At 43.2% G+C, this 23,619-nt stretch overlaps 1 protein-coding gene and 1 long non-coding RNA gene across 2 annotated transcripts; one reads left to right on the top strand and one right to left on the bottom strand.

The window, feature by feature from the left end:
- The first annotated feature begins 6,813 nt into the window (after positions 1-6,813).
- On the top strand, positions 6,814-15,280 carry LOC100831015 (probable fructokinase-6, chloroplastic). The gene is made up of 7 exons (XM_003563991.4): positions 6,814-7,198; positions 8,491-8,708; positions 9,537-9,749; positions 9,869-10,066; positions 10,150-10,287; positions 12,875-12,991; positions 14,946-15,280. Exons 1-7 carry the CDS (start codon positions 7,066-7,068, stop codon positions 15,078-15,080), a joined length of 1,152 nt encoding a protein of 383 aa, XP_003564039.1. The 5' UTR covers positions 6,814-7,065; the 3' UTR covers positions 15,081-15,280.
- A 5,324-nt stretch (positions 15,281-20,604) lies between these two features.
- LOC112270095 lies at positions 20,605-22,076 on the bottom strand. The gene is made up of 2 exons (XR_002962422.1): positions 21,556-22,076; positions 20,605-21,147 (listed from the first exon to the last, which is right to left on the bottom strand). It is a non-coding gene; the product is annotated as an uncharacterized LOC112270095 (long non-coding RNA).
- Positions 22,077-23,619: the final 1,543 nt, after the last annotated feature.

Below are 23,619 nucleotides of genomic sequence, written 5' to 3'. Positions count from 1 at the left end.
CTTTAGGAAAAATTCTTTGTTGCTCTTTTGATACATGTGGATAGAATTTTTAAGAAATTTCTATGGGTTTCACTGCACTCAACTAATTTAGAGGAAACTTTCCATCCGGTAAAACCTTTTAGTAGTATTCTTTTGTTTTACCTATGGTGTATCAAAGACAGTTTTACGTAATTCCTTTTTTCAGTCTTGTAGGATATCGATTCAAGATTACATGTCACTCTAATTCTATTTCTATTTTTATTTTCATTTTCATTTTCATTTTCCTATGCTTTTAATTCTGCAAATCAGAAAGACTCTTATTGTTTGGTTGTCTAATTTGCATGTGTCTGGTTTTTGTTATGTTAGAAGGCTGGGAGATGAATAGGACGAGTCTAGTTTGTGTTTGGTTGACGGGATAGTGTGGATAGAGTGGTACAGTACCTTCTTGTGATAGAATTGTTAGAAACACCTTCTCATTTCATGATTTTAACAATATCAAAATAAATAACATCACTAGTAATAACACGTGGACCAACAAAGCCAGTATATTGTTCGTTCGATTCCATCACTATAATTCGATATGAACCATTGGATCATCATGAATGTATGGCCGATATTTGTCTCAGGGTACCATAAAAGAGCTCTAATCTATAAACTCTATAAAGTTGAAGCCCACTAACTGCAGTTAATTTAGCAAGCTGGACATGCAAGCTATCCACGTCATCATCCATTAATTTCCAATCTCAATCTGATTCCTGTTCTAATTTCTAAATTTATTTTCTGTCTAATTCGTTGGCCCATCACGTCCAGCCCACTGTCATTGGAACAGCCCACAAAATGCAGCCCGCCTTGCATCCTCCAGCCAGCCACAAACATCGCACCAGGCCACCAGCCGTGAGATTTCTTCCGCCGCCGCTCCACCTTCGCCTTGCCAAGTAACCGCAGCCTTGATTTCGGTCTTAATGGGAGCCATTCCAAGTTAATCAAGAGAAACCAAATCATGTTTCCATCATTTCCCCTTCACCTTCCTCCATTTCTCCTTTTTCTTGTCCAAGTTAATTTCTCCTCCTTTCCCTTCACGTACGCAACCACACCTTACATTTTCCTGTCCCTGAACTCCAGCGCCGACGGGCACACCGGCTTGTTGAAGCCGTGCACCAAGCTCGCGTCGTAAAGTGCACAGGCGACTTGGGCGTCCTAGCGTCATCTGCACCACCCGGCGTGCAATCACCGCGGAGGTCACCGCAGTCGCCTAGCTGCGCTTGCCGTGAGCGTCGAAGGCCCTGCTGCACGCAGCCTGACCAGCGACCACTGTCTTTTAGAATCAGGGAGATGAATTTGAATCGCTTGAAAAGCATTTGAATGCTCTGCTTTTTTTTCTTCTCATATTAGTTCTACTATGTTGTTGTATAACTGATTCGAGCTAATACATTTGAGATTGAGTTGCTTCTCAGGTTTGTGCACTTGAATTTTGATGCAATACCTTAATTGAATTTAATTGTTATCTCTTATCTGCTTTGTATCGTCACCCAATTTTTTCCACTGAATCGAGTTGTTCTCCCTCTCATTGTATCTTTCTCTGTGTGCTAAGATGATTTGTCTTTTTAGGTTACGGCTCTTTGGTGTATGACTATGCTAGGTGAATCATATGAACCAAAAATTGTGCTAAGGTGAATTTCCACTTATTGATGTTTTTTTTTCCATTTGTATGTGTCCTGCATATTCACTTGAATTGTGAAAAAAATATCAGGTTATTAGATGATAATAAACTATTGTCCCTTCCATCTTCCACCACCCCAAGTACTCAGAGGTTCAAAAATTTAATCCAGGAAAATTATTCACAAAACTTTACTTTTGGATTTTCTAACGAATCTTATTTTCCAGCGCAATGGTCCATATCACAGAGGCCTCATATGAGACCACACCTCTAAGTGATACACAAATAAGTTTTCACAAACAACATAAAGAAACAAGGTAGTGCTTTACTGGTGTACATGCTTACTGAATTGCTCTGTTAAAAATATTGACTCCAATAATCACTTTCTACATCGAGTGCAAAACGAAACATTGATTTTAGCAACGATGATACCAAGATATCAAGCAGGTACAATAACACTTCCAACACCATGCATTTAATAACAATTTTGCTAATGCAGGCAAATCCTACCATTCTCGCATGGATACTACTTCAAAGAACATTTTAGTAGTTATTCTTGTTGGGAATATGCCCTAGAGGCAATCATGTATGATGTAATTCCCAATGTATTCATAAATATTATTAAGTTGTCCTTGTTTGAACATCTGATATGTATCATTGAATATGTGATTTGATTGTGGAACTATGTATTCATGTTGTTCATACTAAATTGTCCTTAGTCATTGAGGTTGTGCTGGACACATAACCTAGACTAATGTGAAAGTTGGCTGATGACTCGGTTCCACTTGTCATGGGCATGGTGATGTCATTCCAGCTTACACGGACTCGGCTAAAGAGTTTAGCGAGTCGGACTGACCCATATTGAGATGCAACGAGTAGGTCGTCATTTGCATGTCTCAATCAATGTAATCCTTAGACCTGAGGTTATCGCACAATCCGAGTTGTGGATCACCAACTTAGGTTCTGTCAAACGTTGTTCCGTAACAGGGCAGTTATAAAGGCAGAGTTCGGGTTGACTGAGAATCAAGCTGTGTGATGTGGATAACCAAGATGGGATTTTGCCCCTCCGACTGGAGAGATATTCTCTGGGCCCTCTCGAGTGATATGATTCGGGAAGCATGGCCATGCGCGACTTGGTTAACTGTTAACCGGGTCGATCGACTAAGAGTTAGTCGGATGAATCGTATATCACGGATCGAGAAGAGAGTTGAACTATTAAAGGGATGACGATTAATCGCCTATAGTTCGACAAGGTATATCGTGAGGCAAAAGGGACTAAGACGTATGTCACATTGGAAGGTACGTCGTCATGACTCGATGGTACTTGGGAGTCGGCACGTTCTGCTAGGAGCCGCTACCGATTGATCGATTGTGAGTCGGACTCCAATCGTGTCCAAGTCGCCATGAGCCTGCGGGGTCACACACTTAAGAGCGGGAGCAAATATTTGGTCGGGTTGGACCCGAACTGGAATTGGGCTGACAATGCGAGTTGGACTCGCAGGGTGGATGGGCCACAAGGCTTGGAGCCCACTTCCACTCGATATATAAGCAGGGGCGTGGGATGCCTAAGGGGCACGGTTTTTCCACTCTCATGCGTTGAGAACCCTAGCCCGATTCAGTTCAACCGTCGCACCGGACCTAGCAGTCCGCCGCCGGAGCTCCTCCTCGCACGTGTGGATACCGGCAGAGGTGCTGTACGTTCAGCACTTCGACGATCGCGGGATTGGATCGGCTGGATCGGATCGAGGGACTGCACTGCATCAAGGCGCCACATCGATAATCCGCAACTGCGCGTCTAGTGGTAATCCTCGTGGCCTTCTACCTCGGCTAGATCTTGGGAGTTCGCGTAGGAAAAGGTTTTTGTTTATCTCTACGCGCCCCTTCAATTCTTACTACAGTTTCTTGCATGCTTCATATGAGAAATGCTCTCCTCATGTCCAGCTCAACAGAACTTGATCTTACTCCTCCCAAGTGACACAAGCAAGCGTATTTACTATTTATCACATCCAATATCAATTATTCTTATCAATAGAACTAACTTTTCTCTCTCCAAAATACACTGTTCGGCTACCGTACTTATGCAGCAATGCAGCCAAGACCACCGGGACAGAAAATTGAGAAAAATCCAGCATTCTGGTAATATATCAGGTAATGTATATTAACATATTTACCCCAAGTTCTGCATTATCTTCCTTGCCTTTATACCAAATTATTTCCGTTTTGACAATATTGCATTTTCCAAAACATATAGGAGAACTTTCAATATGCTAGCAGTAAAGCTCGGCGGCCTTCAACCTTACAGTATAGTATTACTTATTTTCATAATAATTGATCACTAATTTGTAACCGAGACACCTCAATGTTTGCTACACTTGAATATATCTTGTAGCTTTCCTATAATCTTGATTTGATATTTATCAATAATATGAAGAGTTCCATGCAAGAAGAATGGATTTCTTTATAGTTTTTGGATTTGCACTGTTCTTTGTTTTCCTTCTTTATAGCCGGTGATACAAAATACAGTGATGTCTCAGATCTTCCAATTTCTGAATGACTGAATTAAAAAATATTCAATTAACTTGGGAAGAGCAGTGTATGATTTTATCTTCACAAGTATGCATGTGTGCATTGCAATATTTTAGCAATGAACAATTTAGCATCTTTTTTTCTTCTTTTGTGCAAATGTTTTCTAACAAAAAATTTGGTAAATGTTCCGCAGCAACGCGCGGGGGATCATCTAGTATTGCCATAAAGTGTGGCCATCTCAGCCATAAGTTGTATGCATTTGAGAATAATTATAATAATAGCTTTGACAAGAAAATAACTCTTTACATCAAGTTCTAGGCACCGCAATGTATTTCCAGGAACATATAGGAAAATAGCAAACTCATTCCAACAAGTTTTAGGCATCCAAAAATAATGCCAGCACCTATTTGGATCAGAACATACTCACTACATGAAGTTTTGGGCATAAAAAACTAATTCCAACAATATTTGGACAAGAGCAAACTCAGTCCAGCAAGCTTTAGGCATTAGAAACAAACCTCCAGCAACATTTTTCACAAAAGGAACACATTTCACCAACAATATTTTTTGTTGTTCCGAGGTTTTTGGCATTTAAGACAAACATAAACTAAATACTCGCTAGTACATTTCATAAACAACTCATATAAATTTGTGCACTTCAATCAAGATAAGCTCTCATTTCTAGTGTCCGCCAAACCAAGTTGATTTAGGAATAAATGAGCATGAACACTTATTGGCTGATAGCGGGAATATATGAGGGAACAAATAGAAAAAAATATGAGTTGTTTAATGGAACGGAGGGAGTACCAAAAAAATATAAGAAAAATACCCATCTTCCAAAAAGTTATCAAAAGTATATATATCTGAAGGCAGTTTATACCAAACGCAAGTAAAAAGGTTTATTAGTCTATTAGATGTCTAGATTGACACTATCTACACTTGCAGGCAGGTTTCATAGGTTGCCGCTTGCATGTCAATTATGGTTTGTTGTATTTCAACCTGTCACTCATTGACTGCATACATTTTTCTTATGGTGTGAGGGCCATATTTGATAGTCAAACTAACATGTTGGAGGGAAACCTTGTGTCTTGTCTAGAACATGATGGTTATGAATTTGTGGTTTCACAAACATGACAAAATTTCAAAGTAACAAGTTTGGGAACGAGGCATCTTGCAGGGATGGTGCTTAGCAAGTTTATTTTTTTGGCCATACTATTCTTGTGAGAGCAATAAATCGTTGGTCATTTCACATGGTAATTACCACATACTTTGTCTTTCTTTCAATACTTTACCACCTCATAAATATTATTCAGTCTCTTCCGAAATTGGATTATTGGTTTAATGGGGTCATGTAGCCAAAATCTTAGCGGGAGCAAGTGCAGGTCAACAGATTTGTGTCAAGATAATATTACATTTAACAAAAGAGACTCCTCAATTCCGTAGGTTATATCATTCCGTAGTCACGGTCTTTGCTACACAAATATGACAAGGAACAGATGGTACCAGATGCTCGATGGTTGAAGAAAAGAATTCCGAAATTAATGCCTCGACTCACATGTCAATTGCACAATAGATTATGTTGGACTTGAGATGTTAGTTATCTTTCAGTCTATTTTTCTCCCATCATCTTCAGTGTTGTAAATGACTCAGATTTAGTGATTTTGTAATCGTTCGTAGATTGTGGCTGCGTGTATCCTATGCCTTGAAAAAACTCTTTTGAGTGTCATAGCATGATTTAAGGCGTGTGTCTCCAACGGTAACTAGATGACCTAACGCGCTTTGCCGCGTTGCTGGCCGTGAGCCCTAACGGACGAGCGGCAGGCTGCAGACCCTCCACGCAACCATCTCCAGCGCGGCTCCATTCGGCAGCCCTATTTAGGCGGCGTATCCCCCTCCGGCTCCACTTCCAGGCGGCGCGAGGCCCCTCCGCCGCACCACTTCCTGGCAACATGGTGATCTAGCGCTGCCCTCCGATGGGCAACTCCCTCCTGCAATTTCTGCAGCATCCTCTGGCGCCGTTCGTCGCGGTGATTTCCCTGTTGTGATTTCCCTCCTATGATTTCTGCAGCTCCCTACCTTGCTGCATGTCTCAATCTCTCTCTACCTCTCCCGATATCTATCCTTCCTTGTTTCTTTCCCCGTCACTCATTCTCTCTGCTTCTCCCGATCTAAACTCCAATTTGCCTCTTGATACCTGTCTAATCTCAGGTCTGTGAGGAGCAGCTACGGGATAAAGTGATTGGTTGCTTCATTCCTCTCGAAGTTTTCCAAAACACCACGTCGGCCCACCGGGAAATAGAAAATCCATGAACGGCGAGGATAAAACCACAAGAACGGCTAAGATATAGACACGTAAAGCCATCAGCAGGGCGTCAATCCTCCCGTCTATAGAGGTTGTACTTTCTCCGACCTATATTACTTGTCTCAAATTTGTCAAATATGAATGTATTAATGTTTAAAAAACGTCTAGATATATATAATATTTTGAAAAGTAATTCCGGCCGAAGTGAGCAGTATATTTCGCCTTTTTCTACGTTCTAGCAAAGCCGCTGTAGCAATCTAGCGCTGCCCGTTCGGCACTTCGCAGTGTACCGCGACCGTCAGACGGCCAAAGAGTCTCACGGGAACACCCGCACCAAAGCTGCCAGCCTGCTGCCTGCCACTCCACTCGCCAGTCGCGACGGCTATTCGCCAACGCAGCAGGCCAGCAGCAAAGATCAATCCCCCCCGGGTGGCCGGCACCGCTCGCTTGCCTCGCCTCCTCCGCCGCATTCTTCCAGGGCTCCGTCCGCCGCCACTGCACGATCCGCCGGCCCGACGACGCGCTCGCTCACCTCGCGTCGTTCACTTTCTTCCCGTACCCATAACCATAAGGCCAGACTCGCACCTGCACCCGCACCCGCATGGCTCTCCGCGCGGCGCCTCCGCTCTGCGCTGCGGGCCGCCTCCCCTCCCCCCGTCTGCCTCGCGCCGGCGGCAGCCGCGTCTTCCGATCCCTCTCCTCCGCCGCACCCGCGCCGCTACGGACGTCCGCAGGTAGCTACTCGATGCACGTGCTTCAATTCTATGCTTTCTGTTACGAGTGTACGATACTCTTACGGTTACAGGTAGTTGCTACCTGTCTATGGTCGGGTACTTGATGCCGTTGTTTAGGTAGTTCCGGGAGCTAGGTGTAGTTCAAGGAGTTGTGTAGTTCAAGAGATTGGGGAAATGTGACACTGCTCACTGCTGTGTAGTTCAAGGAGTTGTGAGCTAGGTGTAGCACACATATGTTCCCCCCTTGTGGATGGATCTCCGGACATGGGCATGAAAGTTGTACGGTTTAAACAGTTCGTTTGTCTTTCGGTTTTTGGAGTAGCATACTCTGGTTGAGGGACAGAAAAGAAAAACAGAATTGAGTATGCCTAACTTGTGAAGTTGTGAGACATGAATGGCTGAACCTTTGATTTTCGTCCTATATTTGGAAGTCCGTGAAATGAGACAATCATGCATGCTCAGGCAGGGGAGAGAGAGTTGATGCAGCTTGGTGCAACATACACATACGAAAGTCATGTAAATATACATATGTACCTAGATCGATTGATGTGATCTAGGCTCTTACAACATGTTTATACCTATCCTTCTTACACCAGGACTAGACACTGGTAGAGATACCATTAGTTTCTAACTGCCTAACAACCGGAACTGCAGAACAACCTGATATACTTTAACAGTTTGTTGCATGTTTCCCTAAAGAATTGTGGGTCAGTTGCTGCTAGAATGGTTGGGAAGCATGAAGTGTGCTCTTGATAAGTTGGTTTCCATATCTGTGCTGTATGAAAATTGTGTACTAGTGGCTGTGAGTGTAGGTAGGGACATCATGCATGGGAAGTGTTTTGTAATTATGTGGATGGCAAAATTGTGCCTGCTCTGGAAGATTGAGGCCGGTTTGGTGTGTCTAGACTGTTTAACGAATTTGCAGAGTCGAATTGGGTTGGACATGCATATTCTGTTAACCAGGGTAGCAAGTCCTTTTGTTGTTTGTGGTTTTAAGGAAGTCTTTTTGTTGGGATGATGTTTCCAGATAAGAGACCTCCAGATAAATATAGCAGTATAGTAGTATACCACTAATGTTATAGTCCGGCTGGCCTGTAGTGATCATTCCGAGAATTTTTGTGACGAAGTGGGTTCACATGTGCAGTGGTTGTGGTTGGTTGCTCACACCAATCTACTTTTTTTTTAAACAAAGGACGATTAGTTTCCAAGTTAATGTTTTGTTACTTAATATATTATGCTGTCGAAGCCAGTGAATTTGATATCATCCTGTTTGGTTCAATTTTCAACCATAGTTTGTACCAGAGCACTTTTAAACAGTGATGGCACCCCTGGGGCGAGCGATTCTCCACATGTGGTGTGTTTTGGGGAACTGCTGATCGACTTCGTCCCGACGATCAGTGGCGTGTCATTGGCAGATGCACCAGCCTTTAAGAAGGCTCCAGGGGGCGCTCCTGCCAATGTTGCAGTCGGAATAGCTCGTCTTGGTGGATCATCAGCTTTCATTGGAAAGGTATTTTGTACTAGTATTTTCTTCCTGTTTCTGCCTGGAATCTAGAAAGGGAAAATACACGCAGATCAGTTTGGGCCAACTTATCATTTTGGTATACAGTCTTTTTAACACTGGCATATGCCCCTCAATCAGCATTGAATAAATTACATTATTGAATCCTAAACTTGTAGCTTTGTGCCTTTGTCTCAGTTAGGTCCTTGTGGGGGGATTTCCTAAACTTGCAAAACTGTCAGAAAACTCATCTACTACTTCCATTACTCATATGAAGAATTTGAATGACTCGCAGTAAGTTCTGAGCATTTATGGATTGCTGTTAATATGGGATCCGAATTCTTATGATGAGAGGCCTGGTTCTGTCGGAGCGGATTAGGTTTCTGCTTCGACTAGAGTCAGAATACATGCCGCTTATTTATACCTCGAGTAAGCCGCACGAGATGAGTTGACGACTCGTTATAAATACCTGTGTTTTATAAACACTCCTGATATAGTGATATAGTGAAGTTCAGTGCTGTGTGCCTGTGGTTTTTCATGCAAGGGTTTTCCACGTAAAAATTTGTTGTCCCTGTTCTCCATCTTTACTTCTAATATACCTGTCAATTTTAACAGTTACACTGATTTCATACTCCCATCTACAATAAATGCCAGGAGGATATGCATCTTTTGACCTTTCAGGAAGATGATTTATATTTAGATATAGAGACCTAAAGTGTGATGTGCGCTCAGTATCATTACCATGTAGAGTTGCATTCACCTCACGATGCATTCTTTTGTTTTCTATGCCTTGTGTTCTTACAGATCAAAATTAAAATGATCATTAAACACATGCAGGTTGGTGATGATGAATTTGGTTACATGCTAGCCGATATACTGAAGGAGAATAACGTGAACAATCAAGGATTGCTGTTTGATCCTCATGCTAGAACAGCTTTGGCATTTGTGACACTTCGAAGTGATGGTGAACGTGAATTTATGTTTTATCGCAATCCAAGTGCAGATATGCTGCTTGAAGAGAAAGAACTTGACCTCGACCTTATACGGAAGGTAGGAGGAAATGACACGGTGTTTGATATTATGGCAATGATATGCTTCTTTACTACTGTACCATTTGCTTTGTTTAATCATGTAATATGTTTGTGACAAGTTGACACTAACCATGCTAGGCAAAAATCTTCCACCATGGGTCAATAAGTCTGATAACTGAGCCATGTAAAACTGCACATATTGCAGCTTCAAAAGTTGCTAAAGATGCCGGGGCATTAATTTCATACGATCCAAATTTGAGGCTCCCACTGTGGGCATCAGCTGAAAGTGCTAGAGATGGTATCCTGAGCATATGGGAAACTGCTGATATCATCAAGGTAACAGTTAGTAGGCTGCCTGCATGCTATTTGAGTTCACAGAACACTTATTTATCTTGGTTGTGTATCTGCTTTGTAAATAGGTAAGTGAAGATGAGGTTTCCTTTTTGACAAATGGGGAGGATCCATATGATGATTCTGTTGTGAAGAAACTTATCCATCCGAACCTGAAGTTGCTCCTTGTCACTGAAGGTGCAGATGGATGTAGATATTATTCCAAGGTAACTTTTCTATACTCATCACTACCTCCTCTCTTTGGTAATTTGCTGCAATTATGCAACAGCTTGCGTTTGTAAGAGAATAGTGGGATGCAGCCTCTCTTTTTCCTCATATCTCCTAGGGACTTACTTTTTTTTAGAGAAAGGAGCCGCGCTCCCGTTTCATTCATGAAACCGCTTGTCCACAGGGTATCGAGGTTTTCAACAGAAAATTAAAGCACAACCAGGACCCAGCCCAGTCTGTGAAGTTACAAAACATCTAGATAGCAAATAGAAGAACTGGAAGTCCTCACCAACCAACTAGTGCTAAAAAATGTCTACAACCACGATCATCCTTCAAGGCGATGCAACACACCCCAGCCATGAGTTCTGTCAATAGCTTCGGCTGCCACCATCCTCAGAAGCGATGCCGCGTCAAATAGCTGTTGTCGAGCCTTAGACTTTGTAAGCCCACCCAGTATTCCAGCCAATGACAAATAGAAAAAATCAAGCTAGATGGATCACTAGGGAAAATACGTTGAAAGCAGGCAGCATTTCGAGCTTTCCATATAGACCAACACAGTGCATCAGCTCCTATTGCCACAGCAGGACGAATAGGAGCATGAAAATTTAAAACCCATTTCTCCAGCTGTTGCATAGACTTAGGCCGGTGGCTTATCCCAAAAGCACAGCTAACCACAGTCCATACAAACCTAGCTAAAGCACATTCTAGGAACAGATGATCAATACTTTCATTCTGCACACAAAAAACACATTCTTTTGGACCCTTCCATCTTCTATTCAAAAGTACATCTCTAGTCAATATACTCTTCTTAGGCTCCGTTTGGCATTGTGGGGGATTATCATAATCCCGTTTTTTTCACCCACTTTTCACTATTTTCGTGTTTGGCTAACCAACTTTTCTCTACTTCCTTGTGTATTTTCCAAAGCAGATTATAAAATAAGTTCAGCGCAGCACAGTTCAGCAATGCCAATCTGAGCCTTATGCACTAGCCACATGAAAACTTACTTAAGGGGAAGCTTAAGCTTCCAGAAATGCTTAAAGGGGAACCTTACTCTATGAGTAATAAGTGCATTTTAAAAGGATTTGACAGAAAACTGGCCATCTTTCTCTAGAATCCATTTACATCTATAATTCTCACTATTTAGATGTACTGAAGAGCAAAAGGTTAACAAATCTTGTCACATAGGAAAAGTTTCAGAACTGAAATTCCTTCTAAATGACAGGTTCTGCAACCCCGGACTAAACACCTCATGTACAGTAATATTTTGGTTGACAAAAATACAGCACAATCTGGGGTATCTATCTTGTAAGGGAAGATCACCTAGCCATAGATCCTCCCAAAATCTGGTTCTCCTACCATTCCCCAACCATCCTAATACAAAACTTAGAGAAAATATCCTTAACCTGCATAAGGCCATTCCAAAACTGGGATTGGCCCTGTTTCTTCTCACAGTGCCCTAAAGTACCTTTCCTTATGTATTTAGCTCTTAATAATTGCTGCCATAAACCTTCCTCATTTTCTAATCTCCATAAGCACTTGCCCAGAAAACCAATATTCTTAATTGTCAGATCAACCACACCTAAACCCCCTTGTTCTTTGGGTTGGCACACTGTTGGCCAGCCCACAAGGTGATACTTTTTAACCCCTTGGTCCTCCTGCCATAAAAGTCTAGCCTGGAAAAAATCACTACGTTTCTTAACACCCTTAGGTAAAATATACAAGGACATCATGTAAGAAGTCACATGACTTAAAATAGAATTCAACAGCACTAAACTACCACCTGAGGAAAGCAGCTTCCCTTTCCAAAATTCCAACAACTAAGTTTACCCTCTACCTTGTCCTCAGTTGCTTTCCAATCTGAGTTGCTAAGCTTTCTATTATGAACCGGAATGCCTAAATATTTAAAAGGAACAGTCCCAATTTTACAGGTAAAAATCTGAGCTAGCTCACTACTCTGGTCTATTGCATCACCAACACAGTAAATTTCACTCTTATGAAAGTTAATCTTCAAGCCAGTCAAGTGCTCAATATACATAATATAAACTTTAAATTTCTGGCTCCACCTAAATCCCCATCAAACAAGAAGATGGTGTCATCAGCATACTGCAACATTGTAAGCCCATCATCAACTAAATTAGGTACTAAGCCTTTATCAAGCCCTTGAGCTTGAGCAATCTTAATCAAAACATTAAGGGTATCTACTACAATATTAAAAATCATGGGAGAGAAAGGATCCCCTTTGCCGCAGCCCTAGGAACTTACTTGGCTGTGTGACAAATGCCATAGTCATACAGCATTTAATACCATTCTTTCCTTCAGTAGAAAAATGTGGCATGGAGCAGATATTGCTCCCCTCCTACATCGTAGTAGAAGGGAGGATACGAACCCAATTTGCTTAGTCGAGTGGTCCTAGCTAATTTGCCTCGGGAGACTCCTCTTTTTCTCAAGTAATATAACTATGTATCTGTTATGAACATGTTCAGACCTTTAGGGTGGAGATTACCATACCCATTATTTCCTGCACCACTTGCTGATCTTGTGAAGTAAGGCTATGTAATAAGAATTATTGTTAATGTAAACAACAGGAACTTAGTGGGAGAGTTGGTGGATTAAAGGTAGCAGCTGTTGACACGACTGGTGCTGGGGATGCGTTTGTTGCTGGAATACTGTCCCAGCTAGCGGTGGATTTTTCAATCCTTCAGGTATATGATTAGTACTGCCAGAATATGGAATTGCATTCTTTTTGTCTTCATTTCAGGTTGTAGAGTGGTATAGTGAGTGAGAAATGCAAAATTATTCCTGAATGTTTAATTGTTTATTATACTCCCTCCGTTCCTTAAATATTGGCATATTAGGTTTCATTAAGACAAGGCTTTGACCACAAATTACTATATCAAGATGTGTTTTATATGACATAAAATTAGTATCGCTAGATTCGTTATCGAAAGTACTTCATGATACTTGTGGTTTCATGACATATAAACCACATTTTAATATAGTAATTTGTGGTCAAAGCCTTGTCTTAATGAAACCTAATATGCCAATCTTTAAGGAATGGAGGGAGTAGATGGGAGTATCGAATGATTTTCAAACGACGAGGCGATGGATATTTTTGTTACTTTTACAGAATATGTAGTACTCCCTCCGATCCATAACAAGTGTCTTTGGTTTAGTACAATGTTAAACGGAGGGAGTAGTAAATAACTATAGAGAAAGGTATGCATAATATGCTGAAGGCTGAGCAGCTGAACAGGCAACCATAAAGTTGACAATCCCAATCAATCTCGATATTCTGTATCTGTTTTTCTCGATGACTTACAATACTGAAACTGTAAATGTCACAACTCCCAACAAACCGAGTGAGGAAAAAAAATGTTTGTCCATGCCTAGTGGGCTAGTGGGTAGTGCATACTTTTCAAAAGGGTATCATAAAAAACTCTTCAAGAAAATGCAAAAAGCTTTTCGCCTCAATGATAAAAGAAAAGTGTTTACAAGCCCAAAGAAGGGCAACCCCCATATTTACGACGCTAGCACCTAAGCACTAAGCACTGCTGGGAGCAACGGTTCTAGCCCCATCGGTCTGCCCTCACCCACAATCGGGTGTCGACCTTGATCGTGTTGAACAGTGCTATGCAATCCAGCGCCATGTTGTGGAAGACGGCAGCGTTTCGCTGCTTCCAGATCCATCAGGTCATGAGAATGATCAATGAAGGTGCCCTTCCGTGGTTCGGTAGGGGTGGAATGGACAGCCAAAAGCTACCATGCCAGCACAGTAGGGGTGGCTAGTGCATCTGTATGCTAATAATTCCAGCACTAACAGATTGCGATCCTTCACAATTTCCTCGAACATTTCATCTTTGAAGATTTTTAACAACAGATGCTGTCTACATAAACCGCCCAAAACATCTGAATAGCAAATTACTCATTAGTGACATACTCCCTCCGTCCCATAATTCTTGTCGCTGTTTTAGTACAAAACTGAACTAAAACAGGGACAAGAATTATGGAACGGAGAGAGTACATGCAAATGCAAATATGAGCATAAAAGCAATTGTTGAATCAAAATCTCTGCAGTGTCACTATGACCTTGGAACTAATAGCTACTCCTAGAAAAAAAACTGTCCTTGATTTCAAAATATAAGGCATACATTTTTGCGATCTTGAAAATAGAAGGTGTGCATGCAACTTTAAAGATGTGGATAACATTGTCATTTCTCTTGGTTTCACGCCGTCCTTAGTTCCTGTGCTTGATCAATCAAGCCTTATAAAAGGAAATGGAGGAGAGCTACTTATATTGTAAACATAGTGATCTACAAGTATTTGCGCCAATTGTGTGACACATCCATACTACTCACTCCAGACATGGTACAGTTTGATGGTTAAATATCGAGGCACCCCAAGTCCCCAATGTCTGAGACAATAGTCACACAAAACCACAACGTTTGGAAAAATTATCACATAACCACAGGAGCCAAGTTGTTTATGTGGTTCTCTTATTTACTCACAACTCAGCTTCTACACTGGAAGTCTGGAACGCTTCTTAGTTTTCCAAGCAATGAGAGAACCACCATGTTTTCTAACCTCTTATCAATTTTATTAATTGTTTGAAAGTGCATTTATATTGCTAATCATATTTTACTGTCGTGGCCTAAACAGGATGAAGATCGACTGAGAGAAGCCCTGAAGTTTGCAAATGTCTGTGGAGCTCTCACTGTGACAGAGAGAGGAGCAATCCCTGCAATGCCCACCCGACAGCAAGTGGCTGATGCCCTGATCGATGTTGTTGCTTAAGTAAGTCACGCACGCTGTTCGGATCTTGGTTGTTGTATAAATAAACGTGAACTGGCATTAGCCTGTAGAAGTGTAGAGCATCATGTTAGAATAGGTTTATTCGGCCGTGAGATTTTGTTCACACTGTTTGGCGCTTTGCCGGTGTATTCCAGGCCAACGGCCAAAGCAGATAATTTGGTGCAAGATGCGATTTGCAGTCCTGTTGCGCTTGTAAATTCGGGGGGGGGGGGGGGGGGGGGGGCGGTGTGGGGGTCGAGCCATGGAGAGTTACTACTTGATGCGTAATCCTTGTATTAGTATATTTTACCAGCCATCTGCTGGTGTTGTAAAGAAGCTGAATGTTCTGCTTCCACATGTTTTTCGACATGGCAATAATTTAGTGCCTACTTAACGACTAGGAGCATATGCAATGCTACCGGTCATGTACCTGCCAAAAAAAAAAAGCTACCGGTCATGCACAAAACCATGATAGCCTGCTATGGTTGCTCGGTTTCAAAATATAAGGAGCATAACTTTTCTTCATTCAAATTAAATTCGATCAACATATTCTGATACATCCAACCTGATTTCGATTAGGTCATGACGAGGTGATATTATTGTGGTGGACGACCCGGGCCGTCTCCTTCCGCCGCAGCTAACGCGTTGATGGGCTTGTCGCAATACTGTTGGCCCAAGTTCTTCTCAACAAATGCTGCTGTTGTTGTCGGGGAAGGGTTCCCGTGGGCCTTGCATACTGACATTTCCTATTTTACTTGTCCCAAACATCGTAGGTAGTAGGCAGTACGTGTACATTGCACACATTGGTACATTTTTTTTTGCAAGATTATTCATACATCTCTGTCGAGAAAAAAAAAGGACAGTACGTGTAGTTTGACCCTTTTTGTTCCCGGCCTTTGTTTCTAATACTCTGCCCCTTCTCATTTGTTTCGTAGTTTAACTGTACTTTTCTCTTAGCAATAAATAGTTCACTATGGGTGTTTCGTACGCTTTTGGAAAAATAAGATGTGTGTAGTGTAAACAGTATGGAGATCAAGTACTCCTCCTCACTTATTTCAGAACGGAGGGAGTATTATCTTAATCAAAAGGGACGTGTGCAAGAGAAGTGAAGACTGAGGCAAGTGGCCGTGGATTCTCCTATGAAGTCAAATCCGGAAGAAATGGGAGAAAAGATTTGCTTCCCTCTCGTGGAGTTACGTACGTGTGAAACAGAAGCATTTCATTCCCAGACTACAAATGAATAAATACTTTGATCCATTTATTGGACACGACCTGATAAACGGACGTATGTGTTCGAAACATTCTCTTCTTCACACTAAACTACTATACGAGTACTACCACATGACTGGTTTGTCTAGATCTCGTCTATCTCTCAGGTCAGGTGGTACGCATAGTCCCCGCTGCATGTGCTGTTGCAGGTACTAGTAGAGTGCAAGGCTTGCGACAAGGATATTGTATTAGATTCCTCAAGCTGAAGAAGGGAGGCTCACTTTCCCCCACCTCTATTCTCGTCTCCTCTCTCCTGCTACAGCTCCGAGTCTCCTCGCCGCATCCTCTCCCCTTGCTCTCCGGCGGCCTCGGAAGGGGAGGGGAGGGTTGGACTGCCTTCTCCACCTATATGTATATTACTTTAGCTGCCTTAGGGGCTTTTGGCTTAGGGCGTCTTCTAGAAGCATCTCCCTGCTGCTCGCGAGCAGTCGCATGGGAGGGCCAGCAAGCTTCTCCGTTCGTTCTCCATGGTGGAGGAGGAAGGAGATGTTCAGATCTGGTGTTAGCTTCGTCAATAAGCTCGGTGGTGCTTCGTTTTGCAGCGATTTGGCTCGCACTGGCCGTCATGGTGGCGGTGGAGGGGCTGATTTGTCTGGATCCGAAGCTCCTTGGGAAGATGGTGAAACTGCGTCTGCATCTCTTCGTTGGAGCTCATCCCCAGTGGTGCCAAGACGGTGGTCGCCGTCTAGCCGCTGTATCTATTGGCCGTTTGAGCGGTTGCTCCAAGACCTGTTGCTGCTCTGCATCAGCTCTCTCTTCCTCCCGGCTGATGTGCCTAAAGGGAGGATCTTCGACTTTAGTACGGGTCCACACCTGCGTCATCCCAAGTGGTGGTGTCCCCGGCGACGGTGCGGGTGGCTGTGCTCGGAAGTCTCAGCGGAAGAATGGTGGAGAAGGACCCGATTGTAATCTAAATTCTTCTCTTTGGGTCTTTTTCGTAAACATTGAGGGCTATGTTGTAGTTTCTGTTTATCTTAGGGTCCTCTCTGTAAAATGTAATCCCACCGTTCTTATCTAATGCAATTTCCGGGTCCTTCGGGACCCTTCCCCTGTTAAAAAAAAAAGGGTATAAGATTCCTCGTTGTTTATACGTTGACTGTACGCGCGGAAGCATTCCAGAGGACTGGACTGGATCTGAACACATCACTCTCTACACTGTAGTAGACGCCATTCCTGAACTCAAGGGGCGAAGCTTGAGTAGACGTTAACCCACACCAAAGAATGTTGGCCCGGATCGTGCGATCTTGTCTGCCTAGCCGCTCACGCTTAGGTCCACCTTCCTTCCATAACCTATGTCTTCTCCTCCGGTTGCTCCACTCGGCAGTCGGCACTCCCAACAGTCAAATTAACCCGGCCCACTGAAACTTGCACGTTCCAGCAACGAGCAAACCATGCTTAAATCGCCGGAAAGGAAATGCCGAAATGGCTCACAAGAGCAGCGATCAGAGTGTACAGGCGACCCGAGCCAACGCAGGCCGGGTCGCCCAGCTTTCAAGGGATCACGCATGATTTCCGACATGAGAATCGGCATCCAGAGACCCAAGTCCAAGGCGTTTCATCAAAAAAGAAGTTAAACAGCAGCGTTTGCTCGGCCCCATTCCAACATCCCGATCTCATCCCAAATCTTGCAAATATACGTACGTAGCCGGTCCGTCGTCGGCCGTCCGATCTAGCTAGCACCTCCGGCTAATCACACGCCATTCCGCCGCGACAGCCCCTATACACGATCAGTCCATTTCACCCTGGTCCCAAGAACTCGATGCACTCCATTAATCTGCGTTATCGTGATGCAGTTCGGCTGCTGGCAAACGGTGAAAAAAAAAATCCTCGGGTCGATGAGCGACGACCGAGGCTTGACCGGTCAAAGCCGTCGGGTCAAACTGGTCAAAGCTACTAGGATGTGCAACAATGAAGATTTTCTCCAGGACGAAGGAGGAGCACGAGCACATGCCATTGGCCATGGGGAACCGAAGATACTACATGTGACTTGATTAAGCAGATCTCGAGCCAAGAGGATAATGATGCAATAAGGGGAGTTGGCCTCACGAGTGCATACGCCCAAGCGGAGATACGGCGGGCTGGTGGCCAGTGCCAATGGAATGTGGTCACCTTGTCGACATGAGACGCATAACCATGCAGCTCGCTTGGTCCCGGATCAATAGATTAGCTCTCCCCGCGGCATCGAATTGCATAATTCTTGCCCCAAGCTACGAAGACCCGGAGGCCGCCTCCTTTCGCTGCGCCCAGCGCGTCGATGGGCTCTTTTCGCTGTACCGCTGGGCCACGTTCTTCTCCACCCTGTGGCCTCCTCACTTTGTTTTCGGATAGGTCCATGCGGGCCTTGCGTAGCTACATTTTTCTATTTTACTTGTCCCAAAGGACCCAAACATCAAGGCAGTACGTGTACATTGCACACATTGATGCATAGAAAAAAAAAGGGGTGTCTATTGTAAACAGAACGGGCATTAAAAGAAAGGAGATCTTGTCAAAACGGACGCGTGCAAGAGAAGTGTAAGACTGAGGCAAGTGGCAGGCAGCGAATTCCGAAGTCAAATCCGAGAGGAAATGGAAAAAAAGATTTGCTACCCGCTCGTGGGGTTACGTACACGTGACAAAGAAGTATTTCATTCCCAGATTTAAAATTTAGGACATACTACTTGGATCCATTTGAGTGATCGACGATGGGGGAAAGATACGTGTTTTGAAAATAATAATCCGGAAATCTATATATCTGCAACGCGATGGAGAATCATCTGAATCTTCATCCTTCGGTCACAGGCGCGTCACGCAGAATATATCATCATGTGATATTTTTGTTGACATATGATCCTACCTATAGTAGTAGCCAAAGACCCCATTGAATGACCTATGTATAGCTCCTAGCGAATTTTCTCTCCAAGGAGTTGAAACAATTAATTTGATTCCGGGAAACAGGCGCATTGATAATTCCTTATGCTGATCGGGAGCCAAATCCCTCATTTCATGGATCAGTTGGCAATGCACCAAGAAGACCAGTAGGCAACTAGGCATTGCTTAATTTCTTTGTACAGAGGCGTGTTATACCAACCTACTTAAAGAAAGAACATGGCTTAATGATCTGTTGCCACCATAAAGCTAGGCGAGGAGGAGAACATTTGGAATCTTGAGCAGGAGTACTCTTTTTTTTTCTGGTCGTTTTCCTAGAAAAGTGCCTAGCTAGCCAGCCAGGTTGAACAAGGCAGCCTTTTCTCCAAGCCTGTTCTCTCTTTAACTTTTTGCATCCCCTACTTTAATCTAGAGGCCCCCACGAATGAGTACATTTCCTAAACCACAATTCGGCTATCATCCTTCTAATATTTCGGAAAATTTGGGCAGAACGCAACTCCAAAATTTTAAGAAATGTCGATAAACTGACTGATGTGTCATGGTTTCTAACATTGTTTCAGATTTAACTATTTGGTCGCAGGCAGCCAGGCACAACCAAATATTTGAGACAAAATACAATATGAGAAACTATATGTTCCGTTCACATGATTTTTTTTCCTAATTTCAAAACATGTAAGGTTTGAACTCAGTTGTCAAATTGTACGTCCACTCATCCATTCAAGTAAGCTAGGCTTAGCTTACCTCATTATTTGGATAAACCGCATGTTCTGTAATCATGTCGTAAATGCAAAGACGTCAGAAGAGGATCATGATGATCTTTACAATCGACAAGGCTTATGCTTGCTATGAGCATGTCGCAACTTTATTCAACGTTATTCTCATGCGCGAAGGGACACCACAAGAAAGGTTAACAATGCGATTCACGGAAACAAAACGTTACAAAAAGCCTGGCACGGTATGCATACTTTTGTGAATATATTCTTCTCGCCTTTTATGATACCACAGTATTTATTTTTATTTTTTTCTTCGGAAAAGGGGAGGATTTATCCTAGCTTACTCATCCTTAGAAGAACATTTTTTTAAGAAATATCAATTATAACGTAGACGCACACACACTCACACGACGCCTACAGAAGACTGCACTTGCGGAGCATCTGAAGATTGACAAAGTCTCCATCAACGCTTCACTTTCGATGGGTACCTCGCCTACAGCCAGAAAAATCTGCCTGAATTAGACACATAAAGTGTCAAACCTGGAGTTTGATCCCGGTTTCAAATATAACCATCCAACCAATGGTTAGTTCTCACATAAAAATAATCTTATTAAAAAGATGCCAAACATAGAAACCGATTCATTGACTTAAAGTAAACAAAAAGACAAAAAATTGAGATCAACATATGGTCTCTTGGTAGTTAACATCACCAAACTTTGTCAAAATGGCGAGACAATCCACACACTACATTATGCATGGATCTACACACATTGTCAATGGTGGTCGTTGAAAAAGTGTCGTAGCCACAACTATAACGTTTCTGAACTCGCGAGTCGTCACGAAATGCCTCGCGAATCCAAAGCCACAACTATAACGTTCCTAAACTCGTGAGTCGTCACGAAATGTCTCGCAATCCACCACCACAACTACCAGCAAAGTCGAAAAGTGACATTGAGGAAGGTAGGAGAAGGTGTGCCAGTACCTTCATCTGCCATGTGTGTCTCATCTCCTTTGAGTTGGATCCGAAGCAGTCTTAGAACCACAAGGTGCATCCACAATCCGCTACTCCGATCCTAGACGCCAACTAGAGAGACACTTCCATCACCATCTGCCATGCGCTTCTGTCTGGAGGCCTTATCCGGCGTCATTGAGGAGGAAGAGAAGGCTAGCGACGGGGGGCTAGGTGGCCGTCCGAGCCGCTCGGGAGAGCGATAGAGGAATGACTGCAAGTGTTCATCAAATAAATTGTGAAATACTTAGAACATAAAGAAAACTAGGAAAGCAATATGGTTACTATACGGAAATAAACCACTCTACAAAATATGACTCGAGTTCTTTTCTATAGTTAATAATATCGTGAATATTGATGTATTCCATCCGTCCAACAAAAGATGTCTCAAGTTTGTCAAAATTTAGATGTATCTAGATATGACTTAGTATATAGATGCATTCAAATTTAGTTAAAGTTGAAACATACTTTGTTGGACGGAGAAATACCATGTATTCTATATCAATCATCGTGCACACGAAGGTATGAGTTGTGTTGTGTGCACACTTGCGATGGTGCCCGTCTCACATGTAACGTAAATCGGGTAATTAACGAACAGGACTCGCATGAGCTCGATCAGTACCAGTTTGGGGGCAGGGCCATCGGCTCCGGCAAAACGACGACAAGTGGCAGCACCGACGGACCAGATACGCCCGGCACGTGCTCCTGCTAATTTCCATTTCTCTCGACGCGCCGTCGTACGTAGCAGGGGACGATGATGGCGGGGAAGCGCACGCGGCATGCCGGTGATATCCCGTCCCAGGCGTACGTACCAGGGAATACCGAGCCCGGCCCGGCTGGGTGTGCAAGGCCATCGAGCAGCGTCGATGTAAAAATGAAAAGCGGGGTTTGGAGAGTGTGATTAACCTCTCTCCGCTTTTGGGCCAACCTTTTGTAAGTCACTGCTTCCGATCCTCCTGTTCCCCGGCGCCTTTCACCGCCCGGGGCGCGCTTAGAAAATTCGCTCGTCGCAGCTCCCCACGCCGGCCGGGAGGGGGGCCAGTTTGGGCTGGCGCTTCTTTGGAATTGTTTCGCAGCTTTTTGGTTGCCCTGTCGGCATGGTTGGCCTCGTGTGCGTGCGTTGGAGTGTGTAAATGCCGTGCGTGACTTGTGCTTCTTCCTGCCAACATCCCCTGTGCGGATATCACTGCGGGGAGTAAATAGCTTTACTGAAGTTACGGTACTAATTATACCTATAGACACCTTGCAATCAGAAATATTGCAACCTACCCCTTCCGTTCCAACGTGTACGTGATTTTTTTTTTGTCAACAAGTTGTCTAACCGAGCATAGATCAGTTTATACAAATTGATACCAATGAGAAGTTTCTTTTTGAAATACGAATCCATCAATGTTCAATTTATTTCACGCCTTTATGTGCAAATAGGTGGTTCAATCGAGTTGGTCGAAATTAATTTTGGAATTTTTTTATAACAGAGAGAGTGCTTGTGTTCGATGCTTCTTTTGAGAGAACCATCGTGTATCCATAAAACCATTATATCTGGAAAATCGAACAACATACATTGAAGGGTCACTCTATACCAGAGTTCCGATAAATTTTAAGTTATTTGCGTAGTATCTTTGTAAGCCAGCTGATCGGATGGTGTGTTGCATTTTGCCTCACGTATGAACGGTCTGATCTGCTGTGTCGGACATGAATCATACGAGAAGTGTCGTACGCATGGCACTGCTGCCGAAGATAATTGCACGAAATTTCTTCAACTAGTAGGGTGGTGTACCAACATTAGGTACGATACATGAGTGTTACCATGTATTAGGCATATAAGACCCATCATCAGCATCCAAGATCACAAATGCATGGGATCCTATGATTTATGGTGTGCAGACGAAGAATAGTCAAGGAAGCAGACAGTAAGGCTGCAGTGTGTCGTAGACACTATCATTAAAACACAAAACTACTCCCAAGATGAAGGAAGCCACGTTCGTATGCAACCAAAGAGAAGTGGCAGGCCAAAAGACCCCTTATCACCATGCATGCATGCATCCAAAGGCTATAAAAGAAGCCTAGGACCTATAAAGACCTATAAAGGAGATGCATCATGGACATGGAGAAAGGTGAGGTAAATAATGCAAGGGAGCACTATTTGAGCCAGCCATGGTGCCTATATAAGGAGGCTCTTTGCAGCATTGGAGGAGACACAACCATCGAGCACAACACAAGCCTTCAGAATAGCAAGTAGTTCAGGGCAGTTAGTCAGAAAACTATCTGCTTTCTAGTAGTAGTAGTACCACTTCCCACTGTAATAAAGCCTGTATAATCAAGGCATTTGTAACATAAGACTGGGAAGGTAGTAAGGTAATTTCTTTATCTTTGTGTGAACCCTTCGGGGGTTCCCGAAAGGGAAAACCGTATGTAAGCTATATTGTGAAATGAAGTAGTTTTGTTTTTCCCTCGGTCTTTTTAGCGTGTTTATACGGGTGGGTGCTTATGCTAGGGATCCTATAGGAGAAACCTCTGCGTGTAGTTCTCTGTTAAGCCGTGTGTGTGTGGCGTTGAAATGAGAACCTTGTAACCGTAGAGAAGTGTTCCCTTCGGGTGGAACTGCCTGGGAAGACGATAAGAAATCACCCATATAAACCTGACTAAAGACGCTTAGGGAAATAAACTTAGCTACTCCTGAAGCAAT

This window comes from Brachypodium distachyon, chromosome 1 (genome assembly GCF_000005505.3).
Source record: "Brachypodium distachyon strain Bd21 chromosome 1, Brachypodium_distachyon_v3.0, whole genome shotgun sequence".
Lineage (NCBI taxonomy): Eukaryota > Viridiplantae > Streptophyta > Magnoliopsida > Poales > Poaceae > Brachypodium > Brachypodium distachyon.
Note: the sequence above shows the minus strand (reverse complement) of the source record. Positions and strands in the feature narration are given on the sequence as shown.